The following is a 27,330-nucleotide window of genomic DNA, read 5'->3' on the forward strand; positions in this document are numbered from 1 at the left end:
TCGCTTTTATTAATCGCATTTGTTCATGAATCCCATTCTGCGATTTCTAAATTGCGATTCGGTATTTCTCGCAATTTAGAAATCACAGAATTTGGGATTGATGAATCTGGGGGATAGTGTTCATGCACCTCCTTGGCCTACCAATAGTAGATTTTAACCCGGTATGGGCCAATCAAGACAAAGGAGGGTCTGCAGATTATGCAAATTCGAACAAGATTCATGGCTGCACCTTCTGTGCTGCTGCCCCACTTTTGACGATGCAAGGAGTGCCCTACTAAAACCAATATTAAGACGAAGGGGGTCCGTACATGTGTAGAGGCATCCTCCGTAGGTATTTCCCAAGCCAATGCAACCACTTTAATGAGGTGCAGGAAATTCGTTAAAATACTTTAAAAACTTAAAATAGCCTACACAATGTTCAAAAACGTATATCCTAATAAACCTGGAATCACCCCCCAGCACTCTGGGCCCTTTCCACTAGAAGATTTCTCAAGCACGCTGTTATCTAAATCGTACATTAATAATGATTACACCATTTTGCTCTGCTCAAGTTTACATCTGTTTGCTGCAACTCTCGCTTGAATAACAGTCTGGACTCCCCACCCAATCTGTAGCACTTTAAATAATCACTGAAAGTCATACCAATTTTAAGATCTTAAAAGCGTTTTAAATGCATTCATGAAATCATGCACCAGCACCTTATAATTTGAATTAAACTACAATCAGGCCTCCTTGAGAAGAAATCTCAGCTAGTTAATTCACATCTCTGTTGCTGAATAGAATCAATGATTGGGGAGATTAGTGCCACATTTTAAACATGTATAACTCGTACATTTATTGAAATGTTTTGACTTATGAAAGTTATTAGCTCTTTTAATGGAGCACTCACAAGTCACGTCGTGTGTTGCTGTATATCATGTAATGGTTTTCATTCCCTGAATCATGATTTATAAACATTTGAATCATTTGAAACTAATCCTAATAAATCTGTCTCAATATCAGAACCGCATGCACGTATTTAATAGTAATATGCTATGTGTGTTTTATTTCAGTCTTCAAGATAAAACTAGAAGGGAAATTGGAGAAATTGAACAACAGAAACTAAAAGTAAATAGACACTTTGAAAGGTTGGTGTTTCTTTGACTTAAACAAACATGAACGCTCCCAAAACGTTGTCTGAACTGTAATAACAGTGTATTCATAGTTTCAGTGAAGTAGTTGAACATATACCTTTCCATTCATGCTGTTTACAGAGGTGTTTTCTTTTGATAAAAGAAAGAGTTAAGAGATCTACGTCACGTTCTGCAGTCTACTGATTTCACCGACAGCTACAGACCCTGCTCTGTTCTCATTCCTGTCCGTTGATGGTTTCTGGCTATCGTAAATAGCTGGTAATAATGTTGTGTACTCCAAAACGGACTTCAAACACGATCGTTGCAGAATAAACCTCACTGTCGGGAAAAACAGTGTTTGTCTGAAAACCAACCAAGCTGTTTCTTTGTGTTGCTTGTTTCAGAAAATTATATAAGTGAAGTCAGACTTAATGGCCTGTGGGCTCTAATCTAATAAGGCCAGATGCACCCACGTGGTTAAGGGTTCTCTTCACACACTAGAGGCGTTCTGGGCACAGTTATTACAGTCCACACACTTTGTTGTGTGTTATGTCTTCCTTGTAATTAGTTAACATGTCTGGGAGCGAGAGGAAGGGACCTGACAGACTAGTTCTGGAACCTTCTGCCAAACTGCAGCTCACGCACATATTTCGCTGTGATCTACAGGCTTGTATCTGACAGCACGAGTAGCATTCTCGATTGCCTAATGATATTTTAAATAAAAAATGTTATACATGTCACAGTTTTCCCCTCAATTCTACTCGAATTCTTTTTGTGATTTCATTGACGCATGAGCAAATAAACAGATATATTTGCGTATAGTTCCGAACTGGTGCAATTGCACTCACGAGTTTTCTTTCAGTTTTTTCTCCAAGTGTAATTTTTAGATTTGGTTAAAGAGAACTTTAATCCAAAAAAAGGCGTCTGCCTCTTTATGTGACCAGCACTCAAATCTAGGTAGGGTTTGGCTCCAGCATAGAAAATGCCACCTCCTAATGGCTGCTCAGTAGTGTCCTTTCGTCTTCAGTTACAATGCATGATGGACTTGTTTATGTCTTCAAAATACTTCCAATCATCACACATTCAAATCCGCATTTCATCCATGATGCACCACGCAATCATTTTTAATATAGATTTTTCGTGCAGCGTGCACTTTTCCATTGTATTTGTCAGCACTCGAGTACAAGCTTCACTCTAGTAAGGCCTCCCATTTTGCTTTACATTAGGGTGTGCTGGCTCCAAGATGGTCATCCCAAAGTCTTGAGAAGTCAAAGTCCTAGTCAAAGAGCTCCGTATGGCCTTGTAACCTTCAATGTGCATGGGGGCGCCCTTTCTTCCCGTTACTGGGGCGACAATGCTTGTCAGCTCACAGGGGGTCTATTTCATCTTGTTGCACGGTCGATGCTGCTTTTCCGAATGCCTGGTAGCTGGCTCCTTTTCTTTCATTCGATGGGTCACTGCTGTTTACTAAGCTTGGTCGCTCCTTCTCATGCTGCCACCAGTCCACTGATCACGTGCCAAAGCCAATGGGTCTGCCTCATAAATCGAAGTGCAGGTCAGAGCTATACGATTTGCCAACGCTGGCTTTTCTTGTGGAGAAATGCTTTTATCCTCATGCCTTTTCTACTTTGGATGTAATTTTTCTTTAGCCCTTCACAGACGTAAAATGGCCATTATGTTCTGGCTGGGAATAGGTCATGAAACCTTTCTGAATACTACATTTTTTTATCCGGGGTATCCACGCCCCCAAAAGAACAATTTTCACTCGTCAAACCAGATTGGCAACTATGTTTCAGTAAAGATTTTTACAAGTATTAATGCATGTTTGGTGAATCCAAAATGTGGATTTAGCCTTATAAAAATAGCTATTCGCACATGTTGGATACACAGATGGTTTTGATAGTTTTGAGAATTCGACTCGGTGAGAGGCTGAGCAGAGGCTGAGTAACTAAATGACATCAACAATAATAGGACCACAAAACATCAGCGATAATAACGCCAGTGCTGCTGCTGCTACTACTGCTGCTACAAGTAAAAGTGGTAATATATATAGCTGTATGTAGCGTGCATACCACAAGCTGGATTCACACTAGGGAGGATATTTACAATAAAATGTGGGCTCACAGTGTTACTCCAAAGCTGGTTAAAACGCTTCAACATTTTTTTAAGCGCAGGGTTGTGATGAATTTACAAAAATACAGCGCACGCCTGCAATTCCCCGTGTGCTTGTGCTAAAAAAGCTCCCTAGCTCCACCGCAGGCACTCTTGCACCCTGTTTCAAGGGTGCCTGTCCTTCAGGGGCAATTGTATATCTGTGCTTGTGCTTGTCCACAATACCCTCACTTCCGTTTCCGGAGACAGCTGTGACGGTGTGACCTCCTATATTGATGTTTTTATAGGTACATTCAAGCTTGAAGTTCTAAAAAGGTTTTTCTCTTTATTCTTAAGGCATTATTGTGTCGCCGCTCTCTAAGTTGTTGTTCTTTCTTCCTTGTGATGGCGTTTGATATTCCGCCTCACAGTCGCACTGCTCTCACAGCTTATTTGACCCAGAATAGAGTCCCTAATGCTGGTGTTGCAGTGATTTTTGTAGTTGAAGCTGATGCAGCTGACCGCTTCGAGATGTTTTATTCTTGGGTCACCTTTCCGGCAGTGGACGGAGCAGATAATATGTTTCATACATACACTGCCACGGCCCTACCTAATGCTTATTATCCCTATTGGGCTCTGGAAGTTCTACTTACTGCTTGGCAACACCTAATTTGGTTTAATGGCACTCTTCCTCACCCAATAACGCCGATCCATTTGGGCCCTTTATGGATAGATGGGGCCACATGGCCTGTTTTGGCTGGGTATACCCCTCACCTCCGTCGGCTGACAACAGCAACGCTGGCAGAACTTTGCATGTTACATACTTCTTCAGTACACATACATAGAGCTGTTATACAGTTCATGATGCGCAACTTCCAGGTGGGACCTCCTGGCGTTTCTATGCAACCCGCTGGACCTCGTGGTGTAATCATCAGTCCTGTCATGGTTAATTTTGTAATGGGCAAGCACCTACAAAATAGGAACAATTTACCTTATTGGCTTGTTGAAAAATTTGGACAGCAGAAACTGTTTTTTCTAATTCCTCTCCTGTGGAAAAACACAGGATATTGACTATAAGTTTGCCTTAAAGACTTACTTCCTGAGGTAGCTGATTGTAACACCTGCAGTAGGGTATTTGCAGCTGTGTATTCAAAGTGTTTAGGCACTCCCTCAATGACTGTACTCCCCTCGGTGATTAAACGTGTTCAAGATGAACACAGAATGGCTGTGGAGCTGGAGATGAGGCTGGTGGGGGTGTTCGACGTGGTTGCTGATATGATCCTTGCCAATGTCAAGGGCGATGCAGTAAGATTTCAAGTGGCGAACCGCTTGGTGGCTGTCCCTGAGGCAGACAAACCAAAACCAAATTACCAAATATTATTGTGAAAGCTTACAAAACCATAGGCCTCAATAGTTTGTGAGTTAAGTCTTTTACTCGGGCGCAAACTCAATCTCAAACACAACAAAAGGCTTAATCTGATAAAGACGGGCGTCCAGTCTTTCGTAAAAAGAACTGGAAAAATAAGAAACAGGGGCAGCAACAACAGAAGCAAGGTTCGAGTGCTGGTTAATTGACACCTGCCACTTCTGAGTGTACTAATGCCTTGTGCAACAGCGTGAAAATTAAGACTCCTGATAGATTTCAAGTCCCTGAACAGCGTTCTCCTCGTTCTTCACAGGACACATCTGGCTCACAAGTCGGTGGTGGGAATCGCCAAGATCATGGCAAGATTCATCCTGCGCCACAGGGACATGATCAGCCTCGTCAATTTGAGGTCAAGGGAAAACAAGAAGATCAACATAGTTTTCGGCCTCCTTTTCAAAAGAAAAAAGTTGCTGCTTTAATAGCGAGATGTGCCTCAGACCGTGAGAACACGACTACTGGATTGGACTTGGGTGGTGACTCTGCTCAACAGTACAGCAGAAGTTACCATAGTGCGGGAGGCACTGCATCCTTGTCTGGAGGCGACAGCAACTGAAACTTTCATTACAGTAGAGACAGCTGACACCCGAGTTGCCCCCCGCTAGACTGTATAATATAGTTTTTTCAAATTGAAGGTGACATTGAGCGTGTAATCACAGAGATTTTTTGGGAGACTCTGACCTCTTCTTACAACATTTTGTTGGCAGAGGAGGATTGGCCCCCACCATTTGTTACTAACAGCATCAAGGGGGAGGATGTGATACTTCAGAGTTTTTCGCGTTATGTCCCCAAGGAGCATGCAGAGGCTTTTGCAGCTGAGTGGGCTCTGGCCCTTGCACCGGTGGTGTACTATAATCAAGTGGGCTGGGATAAAGATTCTCCCCCACACAAGATTCCATTGCTGTCTATGCCACCAGCTCAACCCCGGTATACAGCGGGAAGCTAAAGTTTCCGTTCCTGATGTTCTAACTGTGTTGGAGTATCAAGGTGTGGTTGAGACGTGTGTGTCACTGATGAATAATCCTCTTATCTGATTGATACATCTGATTGTGGAATCCTCAGCTTATGAATATCCCCTGCACCAGCATTCCGTGGAAACTTTTTTCCTAGCTCTGCACGCCGACAAGGACGTCACAATGCCACAGCTCCGCTCGCGACTCGGTGTTATGACATCAGTTCCATTTTTTCCGTGCCTTCAACACGTAACGTTTTTCTGGCTCTCTCCATGTTGTTGAGATACTTTATAGGGGATTCTATCTTTAAACTGTTGCTTTTAGGATGTCATCTCCGAGGAAGTCTGGGGGCGTGGCCAAGCCGGCTACGATGGTGGTCGTGCTGTGCTGGGGCTCCATACCGGGCGCATTTTTAAACTATTTCACAACGTCGCTTCTGGCATCCAAGCACATATTCCACCACAGGAGCACACTGGGCAGCTCACAATGACATCCTCCTGCTGAATCAGAGCAGGGTTGCAGAGCTTACTGAGCCGTAGGAGGACGCGGCGGTCAGTGGTAAAATGACAGCCACCAGCGCCCATGCCCACGCCCAACATCAGGAGAGCTGGCCATGCTAGAAGGGTAACAGCCCAGCACAGAGACTAGGAGACCGGTGGCCAGTGGGGCCGAGCTACGTGGGACCAGGAAGATCGGTCTGCCTAATGGCACCAGGAAAGGAGGAGATATCACGGCACCCATTGAATGCGGGAGCCCACAGGAGAGACGCAACAGGCGGAGGAAGGGGGTCACAACAGGCAGAGAGAAGCTGTGGGTGACTGGAGAGACACTTACTTTGCAACGAAGAACCGGTGCCATCGATGCAGCTCCCTCTTCCGCACCACCAGAGATCGGAGAGCCGAGACTGCCTGACCTCAACGTGGTGCTGGGCGGACACGGTGGTAAGACCTCTTGGGACGGAGAACGAGAAGCTGGACCTGCCAGTAGTGATCCACACAGACACAAGAGATGGTGCTTCATCATCTGCATGCAACAACTCATCTGTTGTTCAACTTGGGTTTTTCAATAAATGTGCCCAAATCTCACCTGGTGCCCTCTCAGTGCAACCTGTTCATCGGGGCAGTTTTGGATACTACTGTGTGTCGAGCTTTTCCTCCTCCTCAAAGAATTCTCGACATTCAGGAGATGATTCCTTCATTTCACAATGGAGCGGTTGTTCCGGTCCTGAAGGTCCTTCTCCTGCTCGGTCTGTTCGCTTCCTGTATACTGTTGGTCAGTCATGCATGCTGGCACATGAGGGCACTCCAGTGGGGCCTCCGCAGGCAGTGGTATCAACACAAAGGAGATCTCAGGGAGTCAGTCAGAATCTCCAGAGAAGCTGCAGCGGAGCTGACTTGGTGGAGTGGTGGAGTGTGCAGGGCAACCTGACTCAAGGGAAGCCCTTTAAGTCTCATCCTCCAGTAGCCACAGTGATCACAGATGCCTCCACTCTGGGGTGGGGTGCTCATCTGAAGGATCTGAAGTTCAAAGGTTTTTGGTCTCCAGAGGAAAGGTTGCTTTACATCAACCTTCTGGAATTGCGGGATATACTTTAGCACTAAAGGCTTTCCTTCCTTCCATTCGCAGTCAGTCGGTTCAGGTCCTGATGGACAACACTACCACCAGGGCCATTTCTAGGTGTTTTGCCACACTAGGCAAGAATTGAAAAATGCTACTCTCCCTTTTACTACCATCACTCTCTCCCCCAGGCTACAAGAATGAATGCATTAGATATAAAAAGAACTTGTATTCAACATTAAACAATAAAACACATCAACAATACTATTGAAGTAGAACAGGTTTACATATGTTATTTTCTTCAGAACTATGCAAGCTCTGTATATAATAGCACTTAAACATACTCCATGGCTTCAGCTCGATGCAGCCCTTCATTTCCCTAGCCGCTTGGACTCTGAGAGCAGAGCCTAAAAATGGTACCACATTGTGACAAACTCCGGTATGGCGGTGGCATGTGAACGTGTACCCACTGGGACACGCTGGGACCACAAATTAATTTCAACGGGGACAGACGATATTTTAAAGGCTCACATTGTCTTTCGGTTCAAGGATGTTATCATTTTTTGGACATTCCAACTGAGGGGTGATAAGGAGAATGTCCGATGTAATTTTTTTTAATTATGGCGTTCCTTGTGAAGACGAAACATGTGATAGGTGCAATGTGAGAGCAGATGATTTAATTTATGAAACAGATAGTGATAGAACACCCTATATTCTCGGCTGTTTAAGCATCTAAGTGACAAAGAGTATTGCATACTGCCAAACTGCTTCCTCTACCTGACCAACATATGGAAGTAGCTTTACCTCGAATTGGTACGATTCTTTGTTATTGCAGTATCACACTCACAAGTATTCATTTGAATCTTTCCGCTGTGGGAGCTCCCTACCTGATCTATCCACTTCAGAGCCATGGTATTATGTTGAAATCTTCTACCACAATATTTAGAAAAACATGCAGCATATTTACAAGCCCCTATTGCCCCAGGCATGTCACTTTTTTTGACGTTCCTGTGGCGATAGGGGCTTTGCCTTATTTACAAGGCAGCGTTAAGCCACTTAGCGCTGCCTTGTAAATAAGGCCTCTCTTACAGTGTGAGGAGCTGAGCAGACTATCCTCCTCTGAAATGTTGGTCCCTTTCTCCACAATTTTGTCATGTTTACTTAACTCGGGCCATGGGGTCTGCTTATGGATTTCACACCGGCAATTTCCACTGTCGGCCTCCTCTCCACTCCACTTTAGTCCACTATTAACACTCCCTGGGGTCAGCACTTGAAATTGCAGTGAGCGGGATGGACGGAGATTCCCTGGAACTTAGAGCTGAATGAATCGGAGTGGACATTTGTGTAGGCCTCACATCGCCACTGTCATATAGCTACTTCGTTTCTATATACTGTGTTAAGTTAGCATGAGCTTATTAAATGTTTAAACGCCATTTTACCTTTCTGCCTCATTTTGCACACGACACATAATTGTTGATTTAGCTTTCAACCCAGAAGAGCTTCGTGATTTACTTGAGAAATAATATGTTATTGCTCTGATATCTGTTTTGCTCGGTACACTGTCTGCACAGTGAGTGCTGAAGGCTGAAAGGATAACTAAACACGATGTTGTTGTGAGGTCTGATCTTAGCACGTCCATAGACATAACACACATGCTGCTGCCAAAATCTGGCTCTAGGCGGGTTTTATATTGTTGTGCTGCACACACACTACACACACTTGATGGTGCTTCACATGCAGAGAGCTGGTGGAAGATGATGTGATCCTCTGCCACTGAGATTTTGAGGTATGGGCCCGCCCTACTAAAACCCAAATGAGACCTTCATAGATATAAAATACTATGCTAAATAGGGAGGGTGTGAATTAGGTATTGTTAATTCCTATTCATTACAGCATCTTAATATGCTTTCACCATTCGCCTTTTATGGACTAGTAACTATGCTGATAACTTTGTTGCTTATAATATGTTTGCTAGTATTGTACAAGATACTGCATTTGAGAACCTTGCATTAGTAAATAAATATTTCAAACATGCACGTGTCCTCTTTTACTCCACGTTCTGGTTTGTAATGATCATATAACGAAAGAGTGTTCATGTGTTCCACGATACCTGAGGTAATCTAAGTTCATGTTCTGGTCTGTCTAAGCATTGGGAGTTTGTTATGACTAATGAGACACTCTAGCTAGCTCGGTAAGGGGATTTTGGGTACTGAGGTGAGTTTTGGGCCATCCTAATTCACCGAGGTTCCAGGTCTCTATGCACAGTTCTGTAGGAGAACGGAATTCCCGCTACACCACATCTCTTCATTTTCTTTCTAATTAGGAACTCTCTATTTAGGTGTTATTTGTCAGTGACGGTGAATCCGATATTTTGATTTAAAAACTGTCTATGTGTGACACAGACGGAAAGCCTTCAAATTGGCGCTAATCTGCCCTGAAACGTAAGACTATCGGAAGAATGCGAGCAGCCGGAAATGAAAGGTGTACATTCCCATCGTCTTTTTCACGGAGGACAGACACTGTTTTGGGCTTTTTTTTCATACATTTCTCCAGATTTATTCCTTCTGAATCCTTAGCTATTTATTATTATTAGGGGGATTCCTAAACTCGTGTTTTTTGCCGCCCTCCCCCTTTTGCCGCCCTGCTTGCCTAATGGTAGAACCGGCCCTGACTACCGCAATGTGGTACATCAACAAACAGGGAGGGGTAGGGTCGTATCATCTCTGTCGAGAAGCTCTGTGACTCTGGTCCTGGGAACAGAAGCATCAGATTTGTGTGTTTGCAAATCATCTAGCCAGTGTGCTAAATGTTCGTGCGGACAGTCTCAGTTGGCATTACTCGGCTGATCACGAGTGGCGGCTTCTTCCAGAGGTGGTTCATCACATCTTTCAGATGTGGGGGACTCCTCAGTTAGACTTGTTTGCCACTCATGAAAACACGCACTGCCCGTTGTTCTCCAGTCTTCAGTATCCGGTGCAGGGAGCTTTGGGAGATGCGTTTCAATTGAACTGGAGCTCACAACTCCTTAACGCGTTTCCTCTCATACCCTTGATACCTCGGGTTCTGAGGAAAATTCGCCAAGACCAGGCCCAAGTTATATTGATCACCCCGAATTGGCCAAGAAGGGTGTGGTACACAGATCTACTTTGCCTCTCATCGCACCCGCCGCTCCGTCTCCCTCTCAGGGCAGACCTCCTCTCGCAGTTGGAGTGGCAGGTTCTACACCTACAACAACATTAACAAATCCGCGGGTCTACTGAGTAAAACAGGACTTAATGAAGAGGTTGCAACTCAGTGGTATTGTCGACAAAGGGAGGATATAACTCAGAAAGGAGGCCATTTACTGAGGAAAATTCTTTAGAAAGGATGGATTCCCATCACTCACCGAGGTGACATGTTTCATCATCTGGGTCTCCTCCTGGCAACACGCTAGTGTAGCCAAGGGCTACAACCTTCATGCACTGAGAAGGGAGCTCATTGATGTTTTTTTAGATGTAGTGGAGAAATTCAAGAGAGATACCTCTCTCTAATATCACTGATGTGAAGGGGCAGTTCTAAAAGGGTGATGGGCACAGTGCGTGAAAAGTGAGAGTGAGATTAAAAATGGGTCTTAAGAGAAATATATGTTTACTGAGTATCTCTTGTTAACTACACTAAAAACAGTGCAAACAGTTTTAAATAATAACTGTAATGATGTAATTAATAGGTCTACATGTTTCAGCCATACGGAATATTATTCCTAGGCTTTCTTCAGGACCACAAGAACCATATATTGCTACTGCGAGGTGTGAAAAAAATAATAACGAAATGATAAGTCTTTTATAAGGTTGGAATCAATACAACCATATAACCTGGCTTTCAGGTGTTCAAAATCTCTGTCCAACATAAGATGCAAGTTGCACCTAAAAGAATGAAAAACAATATAAGAAACAAAAAAGAAAAGTAATCTGCAGCCATATTATCATTAACCAAGATACATAGCAAATCTACATCAGTACATATCTGCACCCACAATATGCATAAAAACATCTTAATCATTATTCTCACCCATGTCTGACGAGGAGATGACCCCACCTCACCTGGCGACAGCTCAGGAAAAGAGGCCCCAGTCTAAGGAAGAAGAAAGAACTTAGTAGTGAAATACAGTGTAGGAGACTCATCTCAAAGCTGACCTCCCACTCAATCTTGCAATCCTAGACCTGCTTTGTGAATAATCAAGTGTTTAAAAGAGGGGGGGGGAGAGAGGGCATAAAAAAGTGGTTATAGACCTGTGCTTCTAAGCGTGTCCATCAATAATCAGTGACACAAGATGGAAAGATCGTAATAGAAAAAACTCTCTGGCACGTGGGTCATTAAAGTAGTACATTGTGTTACTTGAGGCTCTGCCTATTACATACAAAGAATCAGACTCTTGATTTTATATCTTGACAATATATTCAATAGGCTCATAAGTCGAAGGTATTGGTATGCTCGTCTCCCATAAGATGAGCCTATGTTGAGGCTATTTGTTTAGTGAGGTTAGCCACATAAAAAGCCAATTATTTCTATAGGCAAACTATGTGCTGCAATCCTGCTCAGTGGTGTCGAAGCGGCATGTTCTCCGATCTGTAAAAATGTGCGTATATCTAAACAGTTGTGTCGAAGTTAGTCAGCCCCATCAGAATAATGCTGAGCCGTCTAGCAATATCGTACGGAAAACAATCTGGATAAATGGTTATTACTAAAGGGTATTAGTAGTTTGTAAGACAAGCTTGCTCTATAGTGTAACTTCGTCAAAATCAACAGGTTTATACCCAAATCACCTTCTTATACCTAGGTATGGGACGAAATTTATACAACAGTAAATGATATAAAAGGAAAGAATGGAACACAATTTATGAGAAGAGCACATTTAATTAACCTCTCCAAAATTCATATTATTTTAAGGAATATATCAAAACTTTTCAAAACATGCATGCATAGAAGCACCTGATCAATTAAATAAACACAAAAAATATGACATAAGACAGAACAAATCTTTATATACAACATAACATACACAATAACCCTACAATAATTCTCACTAGTGTCCCCCTTGCACTTCAGGGTAAACCACTTGGAGGTAGTCCAGGTTACACACCTAGGATGGGACAAATTAATGGACCAAATTCCGGTGTGGCACTTTACAAATGTACAAATTATTCAAATTACAACAACTCCTCCTTTAGAAGTGTTGCCGTGACCATGTTTCAGCCTTTTCTTCTTAGACCTCCTCAGGACAGGGTTTATACATTATTACATGTGGCAAGGCGTCACTAAATGGACTACCTCCAAGTGGTTTACCCTGAAGTTCAAGGGGGAAACTAGTGAGAATTATTCTTGTAGAGTTATTGTGTATGTTATCTTGTATATATAGATTTGTTCTATCTTATGATATGTCATTTTTTTTGTTTATTTCATTGATCAGGTGCCTCATGCATGTATGTTTTGAAAACGTTTTGATGTATTCCTTAAAATATTATGAATTTTGAAGAGGGTAATTAAATGTGCTCTTCTCATAAATTGTGTTCCATTCTTTCCTTTTATACCATTTTCTATTGTATAACCTATAGTGTAACCCCTTGAAGCTCTTCTTAGTATGTGAATTAGCGTAACTCAACAAGGTTTTACAAAGAAAGATCACATTGCCGCTACTCCACAAGAGTGCTAATCAAAAAAAAGGGAACAAGCAGAAAGTAGCTTAGAGCGGCAGTTATTTTTATATAGAAGAAAAGGTTTAAATACATACATGCAGTCAACCCGCAAACATCTTTTACCGCATTTAGAGTGGGAGCCTTACCTGTCCGTCGTTGCCTCGCGGCCGAACTGAGCCGTATGTGGAGGTAACGCTCAAAGTACAGCTCTCCTTTTAAAATGAATCTTAACCCAGGTGTTATGCATAATTCACTCCGGTGCCCACAGTAATGAAGTCACTCGGTATAGAACTACCGATTCGTCATGTGAATTAAGGGAATTGTAGTTTTCTGGTGTATGTTGTTCTCAGAACTACGATCTTTTAGTGGGAATAATGGTAAATGTAGTATCGCTGCAACCTTCTCATTCACCGCGGTGCTGTAATCGGATCTTCCCCACCTTATATTTGCTAGAAAGTATTACACATTAGTAATCAAAATTCCACCTGGTGGCAAATACTAGTAAATACTAGTATTGTTAAATAATAATGGCATATTTAAATCTTGTTAGTTCTAACGGGGTAATTAAAAAAGATACAGATGGTTATTCAAAGTATAGACGATTTGAATGAATTACAGAAGTGCCAACAGGCAATCTAGATGTTACTAAACGATAGTAAGTACTGTCAATTCAAGTTACATTCTCCCTTTGTCGACAATACCATTGAGTTTCAGCCTCTTCATTAAGTCCTGTTTTACTCAGTAGACCTGCGGATTTGCTAATGTTGTCATAAGTTATATTTGGGGAATTTATCCGTGCTGGTCTCTAAACGTTCCCTGAGACCCTCCTTTCCTTTCGAAGTGTTTTTGCAGGTTCTACATCCCCACCTCCAGAGCTTGCACCTTCATGCTTGGAGATTGAATGGGGCAACCTGAGTTCCTTCCCTCTCCCACTGGATGTAGTGGATGTTATCTTATCATCCAGGCGACACTCCACTAAGTCTATTTACTCTAATTGATGGTCAAGATTTGTTAAATGGTGTGGAGAGACATCCATTGATCCTTCAAAGGCCCACTTGTCGAATGTTCTTCAGTTTTCACTTTTCTTGGCTCAGCAAGAATGTGCTGTGGCCAGTGTTAAGGGATATTTGAGGGCTCTTTTGGCGTTTCTTTGTTTGCTGGATCAGCCGTCTTCATTTAAATCTCCCATTGTTTTGAGTTTTATTAAAGGTCTCACTAATAGGTTTCCACCTATGCCTTTTGTTATGCCTCAATGGGATTTGAATCTTGTTTTAACTTTCTTGATGGGTTCCCCGTTTGAACCTTTACATAGTTGTCCTTTGAGGCTTTTGTCTTTTAAAACGGTCTTTCTTGTGGCTATTACGTCAACAAGGAGGGTGAGTGAGCTTCAGGCTCTCAGTTCAAAACCCCCGTTTTTAACCATACATGCTGAAAGGATAGTCCTTAGGACCAGGGCTGCTTTTCTGCCTACGGTGGTTACTCCCTTCCATCTAGGGTAGTCCATAACTCTTCCTGTATTCTATCCTCCCACATACCCTTCCAAGGAGGAGGAGGAGAGACTTCACCGCCTGAATCCTAAAAGAGCGGTGAGCTTTTATTTGGACAGAACTAAGAACTTGCAAGCAGACGATCAACTTTTTGTGGGCTACGTTGGACGCATGAAGGGCAAGGCTGTGCACAAGCGCACTCTATCCAGGTGGATCATCTTGTGCATCAAGATCTGCTACTTCCTGGCTGGTAAGGAACCTCCTGAAGGTATTAGGGCTCATTCTACCAGAGCCAAGTCGTCAACTTGTGCTTTGGCCAGATTTGTACTTGTAGTGGACATTTGTAAGGCAGCGACTTGGGCCTCCCTCCACAATTTCGCAAAGCATTATTGCTTGCATTCCGAAGTGAGGAGAGGGGGCCACTTTGCGCGATCTGTCCTGCAGGACTTTTTGGTATAGCAGGGTGGACACCCTCCTCTGGGAGTGGGACTGCTGTGGGAATCTATTCATAAGGTGAGGAATCCACAGACAGCCTGTGGATTCCTCACTGACCCACCCTCCTCCCCGATGTCCACCCTTCTATAACTTAAAGGTATTTTTGTTTAACATGATTGTTTATATTTCATGTACCTTTTTGCATTATGTGAATTATAGGAAATGCTTTTGCTCTTTGGCTTTCCTTTTGAATTCACACTATGTTTAGTTGTTGAATATTGTGTACTGTGAATACTTTGAATTGGTTGTCAGTTCACCCTTTTGCCTCGAAGGCACGGACAAAATGGGTGGAACTGATGTCATCAGACCGACGAGGCTCTCTTAGGGCTCCGGTGACATCATGCGGAGTCGCGAGTGGAGCCGTGGCATTGTGACGTCCTCATCAGCATGCAGAGCTCGGAAAAAAGTTTCCGCAGCATGCTGGCGCAGGGGATATTCATAAGGTGAGGAATCCACAGGCAGATACTGTATCCACTAGAAAAAGCGTTACCGAAGGTAAGTAACTTGTTCTTTACTGTATCCAAACCTGATGGGTCTTACCGCATAGTTTTGGATTACTGGCATTTGAACTCTCATTGTTGTACTTTTGCGGTACATAATACCCATAGCTCTGCTCTTGTAGCCAGTCTCGTTCGAAAAAATATGAAACAACACTTAACAATTCCAATGGCTTCTTTAGCCATAACCTGTCCGCTGAGTGCAGTCAATAGACCGCATTCACGGCTGGTGGAAAACAGAAAATAATTTGGCGTTTAACTATGGGGTATAAGAATAGCCCAGGGGTTTTCGCTGCCCGTGTTGTCTCTTTGTTAGATAGCATTGACCCAGATGCATACTTGTACATTGATGATATTTACTGACAGACAACGAACTTTGGCTGCATCTATGCCATGTTGACCGCATCATTCACATGTTTACCGACTACGGGTACAAATTTAACTTTGCTAAATCTCACATCGCTTGCTATGTGGTGCTCTTTTTGGGCTATGTGCTCAATAATGAAGGTAGGGGCTTGGTGCCCCGCTTTCTGGAGAAATGCGCAGGCCTGCGCTCTCCAACTACTCTGAAAAAACATCAGTCTTTGGAGGGATTTTTTAATTTCGGGCTGACTTACATTCCCAATTATGCCCAGTGTATCAAGCCTCTTTATGCTTTGATACAACCTATATTTTCTAAAGCCAGCTGGCTTGTGGAACATTCAGCTATTCTGCAATCTTTGCACTCTGATCTTCTTGAATCTAAGCACTTGTTGACATGTGATAACCACACAAACCTGATGATATGAATTGTGCCAGGCGCAGTGGGTTTCACTTACTTGACACTTCAGCCGAAATGTGATTTTCCACAGTTGAAAACATTTTGACAGCAAATGTCGGTCCTGAAGGAACGTGCACGAGCGTTGGGGAAACAACTTTTGGTGGTTACTCCTTACCCTGCCTTAGAAGCACTGACAAAGGCGAGTGTACCAAACTCCAAATCATTACACCCCTGTTGGAAACCATGGGCCACTTCTTTGACGTCTCTTGATGTCACGATTATCTAAGACCCTTCTCTTCAGACACAGGAGTTCTTGCAGTATGAACACGTTCATCCACCTCCTCTGTCTTTGCTCCCTTTGGAGGAGTGCAAATGTATTATTTACACCGATAGCTTGGCGCAACCAGCCACCGGCTCTAAACATGCTTTTTCAGCATCTTGTGCTATTGTAGCAGGTACGATGGTGAACAGAGAGTTCACGTCTAATGTAATGCATACACAGGCGCTAGGAGACTGTACCGCCCAATTGGCTGAGCTGCGCGCTCTTGTACTTGCTCTCAAGTTTGCTGACCCCGAAGTCTCTACACTTATTGTGTGTGTTTCTTATTACTGTGTTCAGTCTTTCAATGAAAATATATTCTTTTGGTCCCAAAATGATTATCGAGATTCTAAAGGCAGCGTAATTTAGCATAAAACGCTTTGGGTTCGAATGGCAGATCTTAAACAATGTCTTCCCCTCACATGTTATCCATACTCATGGCCATCAGCGTGTGGGAGCACACGCTTTCGGTAATTCTTTGGGAGAAAATTACAAAAAACAATTTGATGGACAGAATGTAGATCAATGTCTTACATTCACCCCAGTACAAGGATCTGGGCCTAAATCCATCGTTTTTTGCACTCCACACCACCCTGGGTCAGATAATGGCTTTATGCAAATCAGCTCTGACCCTGTGCCCCATGGGAACAGTCCAGTCCGAACTACAACAGCCATATCTTTCCCAGACCGGAATCAAGCATCCGAGGACCGGACCGGTTTCGAGGTAACACCTCTCATCAGCCCGGCTAGCTTGACTCCAGTGGTGTGGAGGCTCTGGGACCCACGTCTGAGCTACCCCAGTATACTCAGGGAGAAAATTACAAAAAACAATTTGATGGACAGAATGTAGATCAATGTCTTACATTCACCCCAGTACAAGGATCTGGGCCTAAATCCATCGTTTTTTGCACTCCACACCACCCTGGGTCAGATAATGGCTTTATGCAAATCAGCTCTGACCCTGTGCCCCATGGGAACAGTCCAGTCCGAACTACAACAGCCATATCTTTCCCAGACCGGAATCAAGCATCCGAGGACCGGACCGGTTTCGAGGTAACACCTCTTATCAGCCCGGCTAGCTTGACTCCAGTGGTGTGGAGGCTCTGGGACCCACGTCTGAGCTACCCCAGTACACTCAGGGAGAAAATTACAAAAAACAATTTGATGGACAGAATGTAGATCAATGTCTTACATTCACCCCAGTACAAGGATCTGGGCCTAAATCCATCGTTTTTTGCACTCCACACCACCCTGGGTCAGATAATGGCTTTATGCAAATCAGCTCTGACCCTGTGCACCATGGGAACAGTCCAGTCCGAACTACAACAGCCATATCTTTCCCAGACCGGAATCAAGCATCCGAGGACCAGACCGGTTTCGAGGTAACACCTCTCATCAGCCCGGCTAGCTTGACTCCAGTGGTGTGGAGGCTCTGGGACCCACGTCTGAGCTACCCCAGTACACTCAGGGAGAAAATTACAAAAAACAATTTGATGGACAGAATGTAGATCAATGTCTTACATTCACCCCAGTACAAGGATCTGGGCCTAAATCCATCGTTTTTTGCACTCCACACCACCCTGGGACCGGACCTCGGATGCTTGATTCCAGTCTGGGAAAGATATGGCTGTTGTAGTTCGGACTGGACTGTTCCCATGGGGCACAGGGTCAGAGCTGATTTGCATAAAGCCATTATCTGACCCAGGGTAGTGTGGAGTGCAAAAAACGATGGATGGGATCTTTGCCTGTGGCACCTTTCATTCAGACCAAGGTCCAGCATTCGCCTCTAAGGTATAGAAGGATGCGATGAAGTCTTTGGGGGTGGTGGTGCAGTTTTTGTCTCCATACAGGCCTGAGGGCATTTCGGTTGCGGAGCTGATGAACCGTGACTTAAAGCAAATCTTTCACAGCTAGAGTCTTAGGTACTGGCAGGAGCTGGCTATCTCATTTGTATGGAGTCGAACGAGCACTTAAAATTCTCCCTAGAAGACCTCTGGGTGGGCGGACCCCATACGAGATGCTCTTTGGCATCAAAATGTGCCAGTCCTCGATGGTCTAGGCATTGTGGTAGCTGTCGCAACCTTTGACGTAAATATAAATTCTACTAAGTTATAGGACCTACATGAGATCCGTGACAGTTTTGCAAGAAAACATTAGCCTTCTGCCTCTGATGCTGCACTGTTGATCAAGATGGCTGGCTGGCTTCCGAAAGTTGGTTATCTGGTCCAAGAGAGGTTGGAGAACAATCTTATTTTGCACCTGTTCCAGTGCTTGGCATGAAGGGTACTCGTACAATCATTTTACAACCTCTTCCTGGTCACAAGGAAAAAGGAACATCTCAATAGACAATGTCAAGCTACAATATCTGGCTGATTCTGAATAGAGTGACGTCTGCTGTTTGTGCCCCACAGTTTTGAGGAATACTGGGGTTGGCTCATCTTTCAACTCACCTACTCACACTGTCAACTAGATGGACCCTGTTGTTGACCATTTGCGTGTCCTGCCTACTTCCTCCTGGAATGAGGAAGTGGAGTATGCCTATCTCAGGAGTGAGTCTTTGCACAGATTGCCCGAAAGTCCTTTACACCATGGCAGTTTTTCTTATGACTCATCCTCCACTACCTCAATTGGCCCTACCAAATTGACTATTTTTGTCTCCTGGTTCCTCCTTGGACATACATCTGGTTGGTCCTGATCCTCGTTTTTCTCTTCATGTCAATTGGATTTGTGACAGTGTTTTTCCTACTTACCAGAAAGCTCTGCTGTAAACTTGGTTGATGGTACTTTAGCCACCCACGGGGAATTGGAGCGAGGGTAGGGTAACCAGCAAGTTGCTGCCACCCTTCCAAGTGGAGCAACACCATGATCCCTCACACCCCCATCAGGTCGTAGCCCCTGCTACTCGGGTTGCCACACCGCCCAGTACAGGACTACTAGGGCCCCAATCCAGGCTACCTTTAACAAACATAGAGCCTGGTGATAGCTGTGCACTACACTACACTTAGGTCATGAAGAAGTGCCACATGATTCCCTTAGGAACAACCAGGCACAAAACATGTCGACCTCACCTTAGTGACTGCCCACCGGGAACATAACACTCCTATTGGGCGTCCACCACAATTTTAATTAGGCAGGAACTACCTTTACCATTGAAAGCTATTGATTATAAGACTGTCCCTGACCTATTTTAAATCAACACCTTTTGTGCACACATACTCTCACTGTCCCCACACCCACACGCACCCAATGGCTTCCTAAAAAGATCTCCGACAAAGAGCCCCAGAAACGGTGAGTCAGTCGAGCATTGCAGCGCAGGCCCGATGAGGAGCAAGGCCCAATGATGAGGCATGACACCTTTCGGGGTGTGTGAGGGCATCATGACAAAAGATTTGTGTTTCCCACCTTCCCTTCCATTCCCCCCTTCAGGAACTGCAATCCCTTTGTTCTAAACATTTAAGTCCCCCACTCATCTTCCCACATCATGAAGCATGACCAGACTCTTGCAAACATTTCAGCTTTCCCAGTTTCAGATGGGATTGTTTAGGATAAAGTGGAGTTTCAGGTCCATGGCCCGACTGAATTTATTAACGTACCATACGTCTTTCATGTCTCCATGGGTAATTTGGTAACACAGGACATACGTTCAGATGACTGGGATGTCCATGCAATATAATCATTGCTTTCAGATTTAAATTATTATGCTGCTTTTAATGCTGAAGATTTGTATTTAAATTCTGGCGATTTATTTTGTTATCAACATTATGGACATCATTTCATCCTTAAGACTAATACACTTCGACCTGTTGTTAATTATACACAGTGGGAACATTGCCCTACACCATTAAAAGGTAGTTTGAAAACATAAATTATCATACTTCATCACCCAAGTCCTATTATTTTAAATTAAACAACCTATTCAGTTGGAAAATTTTGTCAACAGTGGTTGTAGCACTCTACACTATCGTCCTTTAAAAAACACAACGTTGTTGTCCAATAACATTCATTTGCCGACTTTGTGTTGGGACCTAGGGATCCTAGAACAAAGAGATTCATTTACGCAGCTTACAATGAAATATGGATGCTTTCATAAATTGAAGCAGTGCCCTGTCTGCGGGCAATTGACCAGGCAAACTTAGAAAAGGTTCTTGCTGTTGTTGACAATAGTATAAACACACTTTCTTCCTGCATTTACACATTGGATAATATTGTTTCTTCTGGTATTGATATTGTGCAAGAAGATGTGTCTTTGTTGTATCATGGTCAAAATCAGTTGCGTTGGTGGACTTCGGGCTGTTCGATACCTGGCGTTACTTCTCTCCAGACAAGAGGGAGTACTCGTACTACTTGCATGCCCATAGATCCTACTCTCGCATAGATTATTTATTTGCCTCTAGTGATCTCCTCCGCGACACCCCAGGGGTCGATATGTCTGACATCTCTCTCTCCGATCACGCCCACGTTGAGCTACTGCTGTAGGACTCGGACGCATGCCCTGCCCGGGAACGGAGATGGTGCCTCCCGCCGAGTATTCTTCGGGACGCGGCGGACGTGGAGGACATTAGGGGGGCCATTATCTCTTACTTTGAGAATAATGATCTTCCTGAAACGCCCTTTCCGGTGATCTGGGACGCCTTCAAGGCTACCATACGGGGCCATATCACATCCCTCTCAATTGCAAGGGCACGCGAGGCGCGTGCACTGGAAGATAAGCTTGCGGGGGACTTGAAGACAGCCGAAATGCAGGATCAGGGCTGCTCCATTTGGCACACGAGGCGGCAGCTCGCTAATCTTAGAGGGCAGCTCAGGCTGATGCGCGCAAATAGGGTGGAGAAATCCCTCCTGGCACTGCAACAAAGGTATTTTGGAGGGGGTGACGAGGTGGGGAAGCTGCTGGCGAGGAGGCTGAGGGCCCGAGCCATGAAAGCGCATATAGCGAATGTTCAAATGCCTGATGGGTCCAGAGTTATGGCGGCAAAGGATAAGTGTCGGGCTTTTCGGGACTACTATATGTCACTGTACATGGAGGAGAAACCACCTTCGGATCTGGTGGAGGAGGTGTTGGGGCGCTACAGGGGGTGCGACACTGCACCCACAACACGCGAAGGCACTGGAGGAACTGATTGTGCAAGAGGAGATAGCTTCGGCGGTCCGTGAGCTCCCCTTGGGGAAAACACCAGGGCCTGACGGGCTTCCTCTATCCTTCTATCACATGTATCAAGCGCAGCTGGGCCCCTACCTTTTACGCCTGTTCAACTCCTTTACTGAAGAGGTGGGTCCGTCCACTGATATGGGGTTAGCGGAAATTGCCTTAATTCTGAAACCTGGGAAAGATCCCTCACTGTGCACATCGTACCGCCCGATTGCTCTGCTGAATACGGACTTTGAGATCTACACCAAATTGCTAGCGAAGCGAGTGGGTCCTCACATGCCGGGCTTGATAGACCCTGATCAGGTGGGCTTCATCCACGGTCGTCAGGGGGGGAACAACGTCTGCAGGGTTGCCCACCTGGTGGGAAAGGCTCACCACTGGAAGATCCCAGCTTCCCTTCTTTCACTGGACGCGGAGAAGGCGTTTGATCGGGTGGACTGGTCCTTCCGAAGGGCGGTACTATGCAGGGTGGGGTTCGGCCCGAAGATGATCACTAGGATCATGGCTCCGTACCTTGCACCGCGGGCCAGGATTAAGGGTGGGCGTAAAATCCGTTACACGGGCGAATTTGCGGATTTTCCGCGATTTCGCTATCCGCGAATCAGCGGGGACGAATTTTCAGCCAAGCAAGGGTTACAGCAGCAGGTGCAAAAGTTGAACCTAATTTCTTTGTAACCTTTTACAAAAGGGTTACAAACAAATTAACTTCAACTTGGACACCTGCTGCTAATTGCTTCCAGGCGCCTCGTTGCCTACTTGCAACTTTTCTCTGACCCTGCTCTGACCCTTGAAGCAGGGTCAGAGAATAGTTACAAGTAGGCAACGAGGCACCTGTCCAAGGAATTAAACCTCATCAGGAAGCACTTACAGATATGAAAAACAGGAAGAAGGGAGAGGATGGCAAATACACCCATTTTGAGTTGTCAGGAGGGGTTAAACTAAAAGAGACCTTTACAGCACAATTTTCATATGCATTTTGCTAAAAATAAAAAGCTGTATGTTCTGTAGGGGCACCTCAAGAATCTGGCCCTTCAGAGATCCGGCCTCTCTTTCTTTCTCTCGTTCTCTCTCTCCCTCTCGTTCTCTCTCTCCCTCTCTCTTTCCCTCTCTTTCTCTCTATCTATCTATCTATCTATCTATCTATCTATCTATCTATCTATCTATCTATCTCTCTCTCCCTCTCCCATAAACGACTGCATGGGTAACTTCGCTATGCAAGCAGCTCGCGAAGACGCAGAAAGCCCCGCGAACACGCAAAAAACCCTGCGAACACGCAAAAACCCCGCGAACACGCAAAAAAACAAATATCCGCAATTTTGCATAAATTCGCGAATTTTGCGGATCGCAAATTCGCAAATCCGCAAATTCCAGGATCGCGAATTCGCAAAATTCACCCATTAGCCAGGATACGGGTTAATGGGCAGCTCACGGAGCCGATCAACATTGGGAGGGCTACCAGGCAGGGCTGCCCGCTCTCGCCCCTATTATTCGCTCTAGGAGTGGAGCCCCTAGCGGATATGATACAGCGGGACCCCAATATCCATGATATCCTCTAGGCCAAGACAACAAAGTGGCACTCTTTGCAGACGACCTTATCCTTGCACTCACACAGCCCCGAGAGTCCCTGCCGGCTGTACATACAGCGCTGTGCCTTTTTGAGCGTGCCTCTGGCCTGAAAATTAATCACAGCAAGTCCTGGGCCTCACTATCCCGCAATCAGAAATCCCCTACTTAGAGTAGCTAGCCCCTTATAGATGGTCGACCCAACACATCCGGTACCTGGGCCTGCAATTGACCCCCTCGCTAGACGGTTGGACGCACGTCAACTGGAGAGAATATCGGCGATCCGTCCTTGAGGACTTACGGCGGTGGAAAACGCTTGTACCGTCCTGGCTGGGCAGAATCAACGCCGTCAAGATGTCCATCCTGCCCAAAATCCTGTATTTGTTTCAGTGTCTCCCTACCCCTATACTGCTGCATAGTATAAGAGGCCTCCAGCGAGACCTAACCAACTTCATCTGGGGGTGGAAGAGGCCTCGCTTCTCTCAAACTCTCCTGCTGGCGCCTCGGGATCGGGGGTCTGGCCTGCCCCAACCTGGTGGAGTATTACTGGGCTGCACACCTTCAGTACGTAATGGAGTGGGCTGTAACGGAGAGCGAAAAGGGGTGGCTCCACATGGACAGAGCCGTGACCGGGCGTACCATTTGGGATCTGGCGTGGAAGCCTAGGGCGGGGCGATCTCCGAGCGCATACTTGGTGGTGCCCACGAAAACGGTGCTGGAGATATGGGACCGAATAGCGGTGCGTAAGGGCCTTACAACCTTTCCGTCGCCACACACCCCTATTGAAGGGAATCCAAGTTTTACCCTGGGGCATCGGACTGGGGCTTTCCATAAGTGGTCTCAGGGCAACTGTAGGGTACTCACGGATCTGTTCGATGGAGGCTCCCTCAAGACTTTTGCGGACTGCAGGGAGGAATTCCGAGTGCCGCCTCAGGCCGGACTGCAATACGCCCAACTGAAACATTGGGTGCTAGCAGATGACACATATCATGCGGCCACACGCGCCTTTTCTCCGTTTGAGCGGTTGGCTCGCTCCTTTACGGAAACGAAGGGGCTGATCTCCAAAATTTACCAGATTCTCCAGCACCCGCGCACTCCACCGTCCCAGACATACCAGCAACGCTGGCACTCCCTCTCGGGGGTAGACATCACTTCGGCACAGTGGTCCAGACTATGGCGTGACATACCCCGAATTTACCGTAGTGTATCGCAACAAGAGAATGCATACAAAATGATGACTCAGTGGTATTACACACTGCAGCGGTTGCATAGAATGTTTCCGAACTCCTCTCCTGTGTGTTGGAGGTGCCGGTCTGCGACTGGGGATTTCCTGCATATATGGTGGACTTGTCCCTTGCTGACCCTCTTCTGGAAGGAGGTCCTAAGTCACATCAGGGGGGTACTGGGGTTTCCTCTGCCTGAAGCCACTTGTACAATACTACTGGGTATCAAGCCTGCAGGATTGAAGACCCTTACCCGGAGCGAATGGGCGCTGGCGCTCCAAATGCTGGGAGCTGCTAAGCAGCTTATTGCTTTATACTGGAAAAAGGCGGAGGCTCCGCCCATTACTGCGTGGTTTGTGCGCCTCTGGCATGTCATGACATTGGAACTTTTCACAGCCTGGCTGCAGGCCCGAGATGTGCGCTTCAAAGCGGTGCGGCAGCCCCTGGTGAACTACCTGTGCACAGTAGAGCATGCGTGTCACATGCCCCCTAAGGTCTGGGCACTCAGATTAGTGGAGGATGCAGTGGTTCCCCTTGACCCTGGCAGACTGCTGGCGTGAGGTCTTGATGTGTGAGGCCTTAAATGCTATCAATGCCACTAACTGCTCAGATAGCTAACGCGATGCCCCTCCAACTCCCCCCTCTGCCCCCCCTCTTGGCGCTTTATGACTCCTCTCTTTCCTAGTTCTCTCTTTTCGCTTACTCCTACTGTTCTCTCTACTCTGCTGTCCTCTTTCCTGTCATTCTACTGAAGTTTTGACCCTCTTGGTCTTAAAGTTCTAACCCCTTGGGTTTAATGGTTCCAGATGTTCTTGGAACCGGGTCATCTTAGGCGGAGATTACACAGAGCCTGTTGACTGAGTATGACGCGACCAGCCCTGATGGGTTGTAGGTGAAACGCTGTGTACAAACCTTTTGATTGATCATTGTCAACGTTATTCCATTTTCTCAGGTCATAACGCGGTCGGCCCTGTTGGGTTGTAGGCTTAACGCTGTGTACTAGTCCTCCCATTGCTACTCCCTGTTATGGGGGTGAAATAAAAAAAAGATTTGACAAAAAAATCAGTTGCGTTCTGTGATGCTATACACAGGGACTTTGCAAACTCTAAAAATGGGAAAAGTACCATGGGATTATTTAAATGCGTCAGCTTGGTTTTTGCCATTCAATCTGACAGACAAACAGCAGTTTATGTCCATGAAAGATGCAGTCTACACTCTTCTACACATAGAAACAATAGATCCTTTGCCTTTCTCTGTGGTGGAGACTGAATTTGCTGTCTGGCTTATCCATGGAGTCATATCTTTAACTTTCTCTTTGTTTCAATTCAGCTCCTGTATGAAACAAGATCCACTAGGCCGCTTTGAACCCCTAGGTAGTGCTTTTCTGCATGAATTGTAGTCTTTGCCTTTCACATACAGATCTTTACGGATGAGAAGGAAGTATTTCTTATGGGGGAGGACTGTGATTCTACAGGAGGTCATTCCCTTGTTTGTAAAAACATAAAGCACTGAGCTTGTAATATGTCCGCTCTGAACCTTGCTTGTGTTTTAAAAGATATTCCAATCCCTGCAATAACTCCTACATTCACTCTGCTTACTCACAGTAGTTATCTTAGTTTAAATAAACAAGAATGCTGCGGTTTGCTTGCTGGAATACCGTACATTGTAACGGTTTCACAGTGTGTTGCTTGCTTTAATAATTAGCTTTTTCCTCCCCCGTGTGGGAAGCTCAATAGCTCAATTTGGCCTTCCATACCAACTTTGAAAACAGATTTCAGCTAGTTGAGCTCACTAAAAGCGCTTTCATTCCAACAATAAGGTCCCCTTACTTCTGCAAGCAAGACCTAAACAGCAGGTGGCAAGCACTGCTAGCAAAATTCAAACGCTTTTGAACACGAACCTCCCACTACATTTTGGTGAGCTAATTCATCGCATTTTAATGCGTCTTCTACTCAAGGCCTTGCACATTTTTTTAAAGCTGTCGGCTCAGGCTTTGTGACTTCTTTTCAGACAATATTTGGTGTAATACCTGCATTAATTCATTCAATCTTTTCCAGCATCTTTGGTGGATTCCCTTTAATACTGCCATTAGCTGCTGAAATCCTGCTACTACTGTGTTCGCTGTGCAATGGCAGCTCCTTTGCAGTGCTGCACGGAGCGGGCCGGCTGCATTTGCTCCATGACCGTATACATAGATGCTTTAGTACATTACCACTGGCTACTCTCAGTGTGTCTTATGGGTTGTCCTTCCGCCTTGCGTACTTCACTTGCGTGCAACCAGTATTCTCATGCTTGAGATGTCCGTTCACATGGGCATTGGACTTATGCCTCTCCAGTACGTCATGTTCAGACCCGGATTTCGACCACTTAATGGGTCCCTTAGTGGCTCATGAGCAGGACTGTTCTGGGATTGGCCTTATGGCGCGTGCGGCTGCACTTGGAGTCTTGGCTCAATGGGATATCTGTGAAGCTATACAGAATGTCCTTCTTCGAAGTTACATTGAATATCACACAAGTTATCCGGCAATGCTCATGGAGGCGCTCGACTATAAGGAACACACTCGTTCATTCAGCTTGCTGAATTGGATGACGTCCTTTTTTTCTATCAACGACAATGGGTTCCTTTTGGTGGGTGTTGCATTCTTTTGCTAATTTACTCTGATAGATTGACCTCGCTAATGCAAGCTCGCAGGTTCTTACATTTCAGATGTTTCCCTTCAAGATATTTTTTTTCTCTGCATAAACGTTTTATTTTTCAGTCCCTTCTTTGCACTCTTCTTTATATTTTTTTTACAAATGAAGGCACTTTTGAACTCAGCTCGTACTACATTGAACTCTATTTTCGTCATATGCCTATGTACTATGCCACTAACTAGAGAGAGGGTGTAGTATGGATGGTCGGTTCATTGTTGACATTGCTAAGTTAGCATGAGCTACGCTGCCATTAGGCTTCTTTTGTGCACAACACTACATGCGTTTATTTTGCAAGACTTTGTTTGTGCCCTTTTCACAAGAGAACTGTCTGCTTT

General features: G+C 45.1%; 1 protein-coding gene across 1 annotated transcript in view; it reads left to right on the forward strand.

Annotated features, from left to right (window-relative positions):
- Window positions 1–27,330, forward strand: part of FAM227B (family with sequence similarity 227 member B) — a 629,863-nt gene that overhangs the window by 283,686 nt on the left and 318,847 nt on the right. The window contains exon 4 of the mRNA XM_086958267.1: window positions 1,053–1,127. Within this exon, the coding sequence (XP_086814393.1) occupies window positions 1,053–1,127 (75 nt within the window). The remainder of the gene's footprint in view (window positions 1–1,052; window positions 1,128–27,330) is intronic.

This window comes from Lissotriton vulgaris, chromosome 2_1 (assembly GCF_964263255.1).
Source record: "Lissotriton vulgaris chromosome 2_1, aLisVul1.2, whole genome shotgun sequence".
Taxonomy (NCBI): domain Eukaryota; kingdom Metazoa; phylum Chordata; class Amphibia; order Caudata; family Salamandridae; genus Lissotriton; species Lissotriton vulgaris.